Genomic DNA, 12,520 nt, shown 5'->3' with positions numbered 1-12,520 from the left:
CCCCCCTAATATCATGATTTCTCTTCAAGCTCTAGGCAGTTCTTATCCAAATTAAGAGTTTGTACTATCAATATTGACCCCCTCCCCCCCCCCAAAAAAAAAGTATTATTGCTCTCATCTGAAAAAGATCCCTCGCACGTGTCTGACTGTCACTGGAGTCAACTGTTATTAATACTATTAATCTATTAAATCTACTATTAATACTATTAATCCTCACTTATCAGTTACACATATTCATTAGTGTATATTCAAGGACTTTAACATTGAATGTTATAATGCAAATACCATTTCTAAATATTATAAAGTTTATGAGAGGAAAATAATATATTTTCACCCAATAATTTCTCTATCATTTATGTTTGTACAGCTCTAACATATTTAGTAAACCGTTCCTTAGCTTTGTACTTGAACCTTAGATATACGACTAGTGACTTCCATCTATAAGCACAGCGATTTTCAAATAGCAACGGGTAAATTTTGAGTGCAAAACTGTAAAAACAACTTTTTCGTATAATAAACAAACAACAATATTAACAATGCATCTTTTACAAGAAAATCTCTGGAAAAAACAACACAAAAACAAGCTTGAAAAAGACATTAGTAAATGCCCCTGACTTAATTAGCTAGCGCTAATTTAGACCAATCAGAATTTTTCATTGAACTTTTTGAGCCAATTAGAAAATCAAAATCAGATTGGCTCAAAATAGCGATAGCTAAATTTCGGTATTAATAAAACCTCATTGTGAATAGGTATTATTATATTCGATTTCCCATCAATTTCCGCAAAAATATGACGAAGATGACATTTATGAAACCCTCAGGAATGAGCTTACAATTGTTGACTGTACTCACCTTCAAGCCTTGCCAGGGTAGGCTGCCTCTATTGAAGTACATCAGAACATACCCCAATGATTCCATATCATCACGACGACTGCAAAAAAAGGGCACAATCAGTGATGTCAATTATTAATAATGGAAATTTTTATTTCCAGATAAAAATTTAATTTTTGTGTTTATACCTAGAATTTTGAAAAATACATTTTTAGGTATTTTTATTGAAAAATCGGAAAAAGCACCCCATTCCTCTAAATTTCGAAACGTATCAAATAAGGTTATCAAAAATTAAAATATCAAATAAGGATATCAAAAATAAGGATATCAAACAGTTCGCGGTAACGAACTGTAAGTAAGGAGCCACCCGGCTCAATGGTAACCGAAACTCTAGAAAACGGGTTTTTGATACCAATAGATACATCAAAAAAAATCAGATTTCAATGCTGATTTCAAATATATAACTTTCATCAAGTTTAAATCTACCCATTAAAAGTTACGCGCCTGAGAAAATTTGGCTGATTTTGGAAAAAAAGGGGAAAGACCCCCTAAAATTTATGGAACCTAGATGAAAACCACATCATCATATTCAGCGTATCAGGGAACCCTACTGTAGAGGTTTCAAGCTCCTATCTACAAAAATGTGGAATTTTGCATTTTTTGCCAGAAGAAAGATCACGGATGTGTGTTTATTTGTTTTTTTTCCCCAGGGGTGATCGTATCGACCCAGTGGTCCTAGAATATCGTGGGAGGACTCATTGGATCGGAAATTAAAAGTTCTAGTGTCCTTTTCAAGTGACCAAAAAAGTTGAGGGCAACTAGGCCCCCTCCCATGCTCATTTTTCCCAAAGTCACCTGATCAAAATTTTGAGACAGCCATTTTGTTCATCGTGGTTGAAAATATGATAAATATGTCCTTTAGGATGGCTTAATCCCCTAAAGTCCCCGGGGGGAGGGCTGAAAGTTATGAGCTTTGCCCAATGCTAACATATAGTATTGGTTATTAGGAAGCATACAGACGTTTTCAGGGGGGATTTTTTCTGGTAGTAGGGGGTGGGTGGGTTGGGGGTTATGTGGGAGGATCTTTCCATGAAGGAATTTTTCATGGGGGAAGGGACATTGCTATGAAGGGGGTGCCAGATTTCCCAGCATTATTTAAAAAAAGATCAGAAATTAAATATAAAAAAAACAAGTTTCACAATTGGAAATAAGGAGTAACATCAAAACTTAAAACGAACAAAAAATATTATGTCCATGATTGGGTTCACCCCCTAGTCAGTACCTCGCTCTTTAAGCCGTAGATTTTTTAGTACTTTCATAAGAGCTATTTATTCTAAATAACGGCCTTTGTGATTAAGGGGTCATTTTTAAAGAATTGGAACAAAATTCGAACTTTTAGCTTCGAACTTTAGCTTTATTCTAAATAACGACCTTTGTGATTGAGGGGTCATTTTTAAAGAAATTTATTACTAATAAAAACGTTCGTAAATAAAATTAAACAAGTTTCAAGAAAGCCATTTAACCAAATAAAAGTAAAATTAATATGCGAATTTTGTTTTAATTATTCATGTACGGTGAGCCAAAATTAAAACCTGAAAACGTTCAAAAATTAAAAAAAAACAAGTTTTTTTAACTGAAAGTAAGGAACGACGTTAAAACTTAAAACAAACAGAAATTATTCCGTATATGAAAGGGGCAGTCCCCTCCTCAACACCTCGCTCTTTACGCTAAAGTTTGACTTTCTCACAACTCTTTTTTTTTTTTAATAAAAAACTTTAGCGTAAAGAGCGAGGCGTTGAGGAGGGGACAGCCCCTTTCATGTACGGAATAATTTCTGTTCGTTTTAAGTTTTAACGTCGTTCCTTACTTTCAGTTAAAAAACTTGTTTTGTTATTTAATTAAAATAAAGATATCAAAATAAGGATGTCAAAAATAAGGATATCAAAATAAGGGTATCAAAATAAGGATACTGAAATAAAGATATCAAAATCAGGATTTCAAAAACCAGGTTATCAAAATAAGGATATGAAAATAAGGATATCAATAAGTACCAAGGATATCAAAAGGTTACTGTATCAAGGACATCAAAATAAAACTGCTTTTTACCCCTGGACCTATCTGACTTCTATTCATACTTGTTAACAGCCATTTTCTTAGATATTTCTCTTAGTTATTTCAAGCCTATGAAGTTTTTAGGGCAGTACCACATTGACGCCAATGTTGCCACGTTGATCGGTAAAGAGAAATAAAAGCAAAACTAATTGGTTAAAATTGGCAATGCCTAACATCCTTATAAACTCATAAACTAACAATCTGTCGATTCCCAGACAACCTCACGTTCAAAGGAAAGTTATACTTTCTTCAGTTGTTGGGTGCTATGCATTTAGCTTATTTCGGCTGATTCTTCACTCCCATTTCATTTTTAATCTGACGCCCAGTACTACCAAAAACTGAATAACTGCATATGGAGGTCTTCCGGAGCTACGTTTCAGATTTCGACTCAAACTAGCATGTTAATCATAGATTTTTTTTTTTTTTTTTTTTTTTTTTTTTTTTTTTTTTTTTTTACAGGGCAAGGAGAACCATTTACAGCTCATAGATTTTAGCACGGGGATAGTCATAATGGCGTTGTCGGAGAGGGGTAGTCCTCCTTTCCCATTTAATAGAGGACTCCTGTTATAGAAGAGTGTTTTAAATGCAACACAGAGCTTTTTTACATCCTCCTTATCGTAACAATTTGTTTTTCTTTGGTAGAATAATTTTTAGAAAACCACAAATTGCTATTTTAATATGGGCAGCCCCAATAAAATCGTTGAAATCGTTATTTTATCTTTTTCCATTGGCTTCATAAATTCGTGTAAAAGAATGCCAAAATTACCCAAAATAAAGTGAAAGCCCCTCCACCCAATGGATAGTGGTGGGCGCCGAATATTTAGTTCCTTACTAAATATTCTTTTATTACTACATATAGAGTTCCGTAATTTTTCTTATTTTTTTACATATATATGGTTGTGTCAGTCTCCACTTAACAAATTCAACCTATCAGATTCCATTCTCACTGTCCCGGGTACTTGAAAGACTTATAATTTGTAAAAAGGGAACGGTACTTGCTATTTAAACGAAACACACCCAAGAAGTGAAGTTAGGTTTATCTAATGAACTATAACCTTTTGTTTATATAATTATATAATCTGGGCTATATATTTGCACATTAGGGAAGGGGGAGGGGTTAAAGTATTTGGACAGTGCCCCTAACCTAGCATAACCTAATGTGCAAATATATAGCCCAAATTATAGAAATCCAGTGCATTCTATCACCCGTCATTTGTCTTTGCACATTAGGGAAGGGGGAGGGGTTAAAGTATTTGGACAGTGACCCTAACCTAGCATAACCTAATGTGCAAATATATAGCCCAAATTATACAAATCCAGTGCATTCTATCACCCGTCATTTGTCTTTGCACATTAGGGAAGGGGGAGGGGTTAAAGTATTTGGACAGTGCCCCTAACCTAGCATAACCTAATGTGCAAATATATAGCCCAAATTATACAAATCCAGTGCATTCTATCACCCGCCATTTGTCTTTGTGGATATGAAACCGGTTTTAAGTGGTTTTCTGAGATATAGTCTAAGCGTAATTCTTGAGTGTGTATTTTTTAGTTAACAAGTACCAAGGGAATTTTGTGAAATTCGTTATTTACAATCACGAGCAAGCTCGAACCGGAGTTTTCTGAAATGATCAGTGATTCTCAGTTTAAAATTAGCAAAAATAAAAAATAAAACCGGTAAAATGTGTTATCAAAGATTCATTTTATTAAGTTGCACGTTCTTTTATGCCAATGAATAAATCTGGTCACGTTAAAAAATAACTTTTTTATAGAAATCCAATTTCTCTCACGTAGGAATATCACGTCATTTTCGAAAAGAACGTCAAACTTCAGGTATCAGAAACCATTATAGTATTTAGAAAGCTTTATCCAGTACAAATTGTACGTTTATAAATATATCTACTGTCTTTCCATGATATACAGAAAGTACCAATATTTTTCACAAACATCAGAGTATTTCAAACGGAGTTGAATAAAATATAACCAAATGAAGAAAATTAGGTATTGTCTGCTATCCAGAACACTCAAAAAGTTTGCTTTCTTTGATCTGAGTAAACCGATTTTTCTATCGCATTCGGTTATAACTAGCCTATTTTTGCATGAAATCAACTACGATGCAGGTATATTTTAATTAAGTATCTTATATATACAGGTGGTTAGGCTAGGTATTTAATATAATGCGTTCTGGGCGGCCTGCTTACCATAATTCTCTGTTGTAGTCTCCATAATTTTGTTACTAAAGTATATCTTCATCATATTTTAGTACATTCCATTATGATTGACCTAACTTCACTACTTGTGTGTGTTTGGATAACAGACAAGTACCAAAAATTTCTTAATAACAATGAATAATGATATAATAAAAAATAATATATAATATAATGAATGTAAATAATGATATATAATAAAAGAAATAATAAATAATGAATGATTAGACATTTTTCTAAAATACCCCGTTTTCAGTTAAGTGGGTTAATTCCACTGTTTTGGAGAATTTTATCTTCTTGTTTATAAAAGAAGAATTAATATAAGCAGAAGTACAGCCAACTTCAGAAGCAGATAGTGGTTATTTTTCATTATAGCCCCTTCATACTGAGCCAATTTTTCCATTCCATCTTAACTTCTTCGGTCCTAGGCTGGTTGACATTTTTTGAAAGAATAGAAAATAAAAATAAGAAAGAATAAAAATTTTGCAATTTTAAAAGTCTTCAACAGTATTCAATCATGATTTGATTAGAAGAAACAATCACAAACCCTACTACTAACAACTTTGGCGCAGTATTATGCCTCCTGAAGTTGACAGACATTTGAACTCTTGTTGACAAACTTGTGAATGTTTTGCCTTTTTTTGTGGTTCAATATCAACCTAATCGGGGGAGGGGGGGGGGGATTTGTAACGGCAATTGCGTCAATTCACATAAACTACGGGGAGGGGAGTAAAAATATATTTTCAAAATCTAGGTGAGTGGCAGTTTTGTTCAAAATCCAGGGGAATTGTATTTTATAAAATCCATGGGAAGAGAATTTTCATTATTACTATTATTACATGCAGTGACGCAGGGCCGTACCCAGAGAGTGGGGGGGGGGTTGATGCCCCTCCCCCTGAAATGTTTGTTTGACTCGTAAAAACGTAACAAAGATGGATATAAACAAATTTTTGCCCTCTCCCCCCAAACAAAATTTGGGACCCCCAGAATCTTAAATCTTTCCAAATTTCTGGGTATTTTTTTTCAAATTACCCCCAAAAATAGTTTTTATATTTTTGGCTCCCCCTACAAAACAAAATATTGCACACGCTCCTGATATTCACGGCGTCATTTTGCGAAGAAGCAGAAAATGTTCAATACGTTTTCTTATGACTCTTTTTTACAACACAGAGTTTAAGAATATCCGACTCACAACTAGGCACAACTAAGCACAGCTAAGCCACAACTAAGCACAGATATTTTTACAAACACGCACAATTTATTTTGTAACTTTCGTAGCCTTACTTCTATTCCCGAAATTGAAAGTTAAACTAGAATTAACATGAATGTTTTGCAGAAATCTTGAACTCCTTGTACACAATCTAATCCTGTTATTAGAAATAGACCAATAAACAAAATATATAGGATAATGTGGGCTACTTTATGGACACGCTTCTAAACTCATCAAATTCACCAATAGGCTAACCGACATCTACCTAGAAAATACTATATAATCTCCCACTAAAATACATAAAAGGAATTGAACTAGTAAATATAAGCCTCCCATCCTTCTCAAACGACTAGACCGCTTTTATTGCTGTCTGCAAACGATTAGGCTGAAGTTTAAAGTAGCCTACCAAGGTCATCAAAACGAAAATATGTTTTGCCCTCTGGTTCCATTTTAGGTTTATTCAATTAATTTAAAAAACTTATATTTTTATATTGTTTTATTTATTATTTATATTACTTACTATCATTAATCATATTGTGGTACTGGTGCATTATGCGGGCACCGCGAAAACTGTATCAAGGAAACCAGTCACGAAACCCGTCAAACGGGCTATTTGCAAGAGACCGCTAGATAAATGATTGCCAAGCGTTGGTTTTCAATAAGTTACAATATTTAAACGATTGTTTTTTGGGTTTTAGGGGGGAAGGTACCTAGGTTAGGTTACGTATATAATATATGCCATGCTTTATCCCACACCCCCCAATGTGCAAATATATAGCCCAAATTTGTTTCTAAACTATTATATATTCATCCTATTTTATTTAATTAGCATTAACCAAACTTGACTTCTTCGCGGTGGCCGCATAATGCACCAGTATTGTTATTTTTAATTATTATTAATTTATTTTAAGGGTCATCTTAAAATGAATATTTACTAAACATTAATATTTATTATATTAATTTATATTATTGTTTATTATTATATTTACATTATTAATTTTATCTATTAAAATAAAAACAATTGATAAAAAAAAGCATCCAATGCCTCTCAAAAGACTAGACAACTTTTATTTTTATTGCAGTTTGCAAACGATTCAACTGAGGTTTGATGATTATGCCGTCGGAAGAAGCTTCCAAAAAGTCGGGCAAAAGCAAAACAGGTTTAGTTCAGATACGAATTTGCACATCACTTTGGTAGCGCTAAGATCATAACACATATACATTAAAATAATACCAATTAAAAGAAAGCTCTTTATACATAGAATCCTAGCAAACGCAATGACAGACATTTCGCACCGACAATCAGGGTCCACTATATCATGGAATAATGAAAGGAAAGGAAGAAAAAGTCTAGAATTTCATCATTCATATAAAGCAACAAGAGATCAAGATAAAAAAGGAAAAATCAAAAACAGACTAAAAACCAAGAAAGTGTGAAGTTGCTTACTTTCCCAAAAGAGGTTAGTTATAATCGAATTCACGCATGACTCCTTTGAGGTCAACGGGAAAGCCTATTCCCTGACCAATCTTAATGTAGAATTACTTGTCTCCCTATTCCCCTCTGTGAAGATATAACAGTAAACATATTCGGAAACGGTAAAACTCCGGAGGAAAGTTAAAGGTTTACTTGAGGGGTCTCGTGCTTAGCTTCGTTTTTTTAGGCGTGAATATCTGAATTCGTCCATATGACGATGTACTTCTCGTAGAAAAAACAACGGAGGACGGGGGGGAGGGAGGTCCTCAGGTAGATCCTTAGCAAAGCGAGGGGGCCTTCCTTTTTGATCACTTGTATAACCGCAACCACCCCCCTATCCAACTAACTCAAAACGATACCCACTTTGGTATCTATGTGCAACAGCGCAGAACGCTCTCCCTTATTTGCAGGAGTGGGGCCTGCATTTAAACTGGAGAAACAGTTCAGCCGAGATGTCTAATAAAACAATGAAATCTAGCAGTGCTTGTTGCTAAATTTCAAGAAGGGATAAGGCAAGATCCAACACATTTTGACAAGTATTTCGAGCAAAGAAAGCAGTAGCAACCCTACCCATAGCCCTATTCAAGAACAGGTTTGGTTCAAGATTATTGACGTGACTAAAATGGTGTTGCCATAATTATAGGAAATAGACAGTTAAACGAGCTTAAAAATGATAACTATACATGAATTCTGTTTTGCATTTGATTTGTATCGGTGATGTTTATTTTCCATAAAGGAAAGAAAAAACAATAGCAAGTTCCGGTAGGAAGTTGGCCTCACTCAAATAGTGGAAAGACAAAATGCATATTGCAAAAAAAAGATGGAGTTCAGATATACTCGCAGGCTTTGTTATTTTGGGCAAGGAGGAACATTTCAAAATTTTAAACCAAAAAATTAAAAGAAAAAAATGACCAGATTATATGAGAAACATAATTAAATGATAGCTGTCAACTATTAAAAATATATATATAATCGAGGACCCGACAACTTGGGTATAATTCGTGGACCGCCTCAATTCTAACTTCGCATTGCTATGTTCTTCTAATTAAGGGCGCAAAGTCCGGACCGGTACTTGTCAGTTATCCCGACCACACTCAAGAAGTGAAGTTAGGTTAATCATAATGAAACATACTAAACATCATGAAAATATAATACTTTAGAAATATAATTATGGAAACTGCAACACAGAATTATGGAAGACAGGCCGCCCAGAACGCAATATATTAAATACCTAACCTAACCAACTCGTATATTAAATTTTTGACTAAAATAACTTGCATAGTAGTTTATCTCACTGAGACTTAGCTAATAATCTTCGAATGCATACAGAGAAACCGGTTTTACTCATATCAAGAACTTGAGTGTGATCGGGATAACTGACAAGTACCTCTGAACCTCTGGAATATCAGATTTTCAGGAGGGAATTCATAAACCAAAAACAAAACTGCAATTACAGGTCCAGATATTTGACAATTCTAGAGGAAATTAGGTTGCCAAAGTTGTCAAAGCCATGAGTCACGTAATTAGGACCACGAAGCAGTAATAAGGTCAGTTTGCTTTGAGCAAGGTGACAACTCGTTAAAGCAATAAACCAAAACTCGAACGAATTTACTGTTACTCCAACAGGATTTGAGGTATTTTCGGAGTACTGCGGATTCTTCTGCAATATCCCAGCTAATGAAAGAACCAATATGAATTCACGAGTAGAGTAAGCATAAGATACATTTCAACTGTTAGGGTATCAACTCTCTGGGGGCGACTAAAAAAATACTATTTGCTTTGCCATGGAGCCTCCCGAATGGGATTTGTTTCAAAACTAGCACCAACCCATAAGTAAAGAATGGCCTAGCATTTAGGCTAAACGAACATATGGGTTGACAAAAATCATTCGTTAAATTATTCTCTCTTGTGAAAGGATAGCATTCGTTTCTCTCTGTTCAACATGCTCTGAATGAATGAAGCAGTTTACCCATTACAAATCGACCGCGTCTAGGCAAAACGCCCCATCACGAAAATCGTAGTTTCGAAAAAAATCCCTTGTAAATGAAACTTGTGCCATCTCGAAACAGGTCCTTTTGCCGTACCTCGAATTCTTTCCTTCAGCCTCCAAAAACACGGCCAAACGCCTTTTCTTAACTTGACAAAGCAATCCACTTTGTGATATCACATACGCCAGGTAGTGCGCGCCAAGCATGGCAGTGCGGCACATGTGGTTTTCTGAGATGAATATCAGGTGTTAAAAAGTGGGTCGTCCTCCGGTAGCAAGCAAAAACAATAGCAAAAGAAACTGCTAGTAATATTTTGTTTTGATTAATGATTTTTTTTTTTTTTTCGAGCGGGCTAAGGACACCTACTTCGAATGCCTCCACACATACCTGCGAAAACGATCCATGACTTCAACCCTGTCAAAGCCGGTTGGAAGCGACCTCACGGCCGACCGAAGAAACGATGGTCTGACAGCCTGTCCGAGTTCCTGACGATGGCAAATATTGGGTTGAGCGATGTGCAAACGCTTGCCATGGACCGAAGTGGATGGCGGAGGCAGACGTCACTCTCTACGCCGAGCAGCGCCCGGCAGGAGACATAAGTCAAGTAAGTCAAGTCAAGGGCTAAGGTTATGTTCCCTGTGAAGATTTCAATATGCTAGTTTTCTGCTCTCAAAAGATTTTATTATATCAGCGAAAGACAAAAAATTTGCCATTACTGTAAAACACAAATTCAGCTCTATCCATCTACCGAACTACATTTTTGAAAACTGATCTAGTGGGTATTCAGATTAAAAATACATTGAAAATCGTTGAAAAAAAAAGACAGTTTTTAAGCAAGTTTATATCCTTACTGAAGAAAAAGTATAAGCAATATCATAATTTTGGCTCGGTGAAAGGATAGATCTGAGACTAATGAATCTGATGATGTAAGTACCCTGTTCTTTTGGTGCAGCTGCAGGCCTATTGGCCTGTCTGATACAATCGCTTGTATCAGAGAAGACATACCTTAATAATAAGCATGTTTTTTATAGTGGAACTGACAAAAACACGGGAAAGTGAAACTTTAGGTTGAAAATACATTCTCGATCTCTAGAAGGTTCTAGAAGGTAACATTTATTCATCATGCCCTATTACATTTTACTATTCCCCCAAAGGTTCATTGGCCTGTAAAGAAGGGGGAAGACAGTCGAGTCACTTACTCAGAGAAAAAATAATCACTTGCAGAGAGAAAAACAAAAAGGAGAAAAACAAAGAAAAACAGTAATAATAATAAATAATAAAAACAATTAAAAACTATAGAACGCAAAAACTAAATAGATTGAATAGACCAAAGTTAATTAAATAGATTAAAACCTTCATTAAAATAATAATATATAAGAAAAAATAAATAAATAGACAAAAATAGCTTCTGAGAAGCCCCAAAATATCAAACAGTTTTTTGGACCACCTGAAAGAGTAGCAAGGACAATATGTAGGCTATATTTTTACGTGTCTTACCTTTGTTCAATTCCCAGGTGGGCGTTGATGGAAGCATACCGCGCAGTGCCAGTTAAGTTCTTATCTTCCCTGTATGGTATGTGTAACCGAGTGCGCGAATCTCGAAACTTTTTTGCCAAGCCAAAATCAATAAGGAAGAGCTAAAAAAAATATAACCAAGTCTAAAAATACATGCCACTAAAAAAAGAAGCTAAAATCCTCGGGTCAACAGTACACATTAGAAGACAAACGGATTACCTTTTCATTCTTTGATAGCAGTGTCGAAGCATTTGAAATTTATCTGTTCATAAACATCAAATAGTAAAAATAAGAAAAAAAATAGATTCCTACAGGTCTGACTCTTAGGGGAAGGGAGTGAAGTCAGGACTTTTCCTGTGATGCGAGGGAGGGTAAAACTGTATGTTTTTATCTGCCCTAATTTTTGTATTTTAGAACTTTCCTATTAGGAAATAATGCCAATTGACTTCTCAAGCCAAAAGGACTTGACTAAGATGCAACTTCACTGAGGCAAGCTGTCATTACCACTTCACCTTATTTATTCTTAATTTAAACAACTTAATCCTTTTGAAATGAATTTTCAAACATATTCTCGCTCCTTGAACACTGAAAATTCATGATAACGGTAGCATTTGTATCTAGGAATCTCAAATCATCTGAGCAGTTTAAGTCTAGAAAACTTTTACCTTTAATAAAATGCTACAATACTGTGCTATTTACTAGGTTATAGCTCTTGAAGGGCGCCACTCTTCAACGAAACCCTGTAACGCTCTCGGCAGTCACGGCTTTGGTTTTACATTGACCGAGTGCGGGGTAGCTTTTCCGTCTCTGTGTACTTTTGTTTACTATTTTTTTTTATAAAAGTAGCCAAGGTATAGGGTCAATTTCACGTTTGGAAATAGTTTGAAAGAATGTAAAGCTCGGCTCCGAAATGAGGACACTTCGAATGGCTAGGGAAGACGTGCTAGATGTTTTCCAGAGCAATTCTCTAAGGGTAGTTTTGGGTGCTTGTTTGGATGACGGAATATCAAGTAATAAGCTGTACGAAAATTGTGATTCGATCCCACTCTCTAGAGCTGTATTGAAAGAAAGGTTAAGATGGCTAAGGCTACAATTTGAGGGGTTAGAGGTTGTCAAAAATAGTGTTTTCTGGTAATCCCACTGAGACCAAACGAAAAGTAGGACGTCCTAAAATGGAATGGGAAGA

General features: G+C 35.1%; 1 protein-coding gene across 1 annotated transcript in view; it reads right to left on the bottom strand.

Annotated features, from left to right (window-relative positions):
* Positions 1-12,520, bottom strand: part of LOC148950859 (casein kinase I) — a 67,083-nt gene that overhangs the window by 11,541 nt on the left and 43,022 nt on the right. Inside the window, exons 4-5 of the mRNA XM_089090482.1 lie at positions 11,317-11,456; positions 853-931 (exon numbers count right to left, since the gene is read on the bottom strand). Coding sequence (XP_088946608.1) covers positions 853-931; positions 11,317-11,456 — 219 coding nt within the window. The remainder of the gene's footprint in view (positions 1-852; positions 932-11,316; positions 11,457-12,520) is intronic.

The sequence above is a fragment of the Artemia sp. Qi Xiang Cuo genome, chromosome 6 (genome assembly GCF_049724085.1).
Source record: "Artemia sp. Qi Xiang Cuo chromosome 6, ASM4972408v1, whole genome shotgun sequence".
Lineage (NCBI taxonomy): Eukaryota > Metazoa > Arthropoda > Branchiopoda > Anostraca > Artemiidae > Artemia > Artemia sp. Qi Xiang Cuo.
Note: the sequence above shows the minus strand (reverse complement) of the source record. Positions and strands in the feature narration are given on the sequence as shown.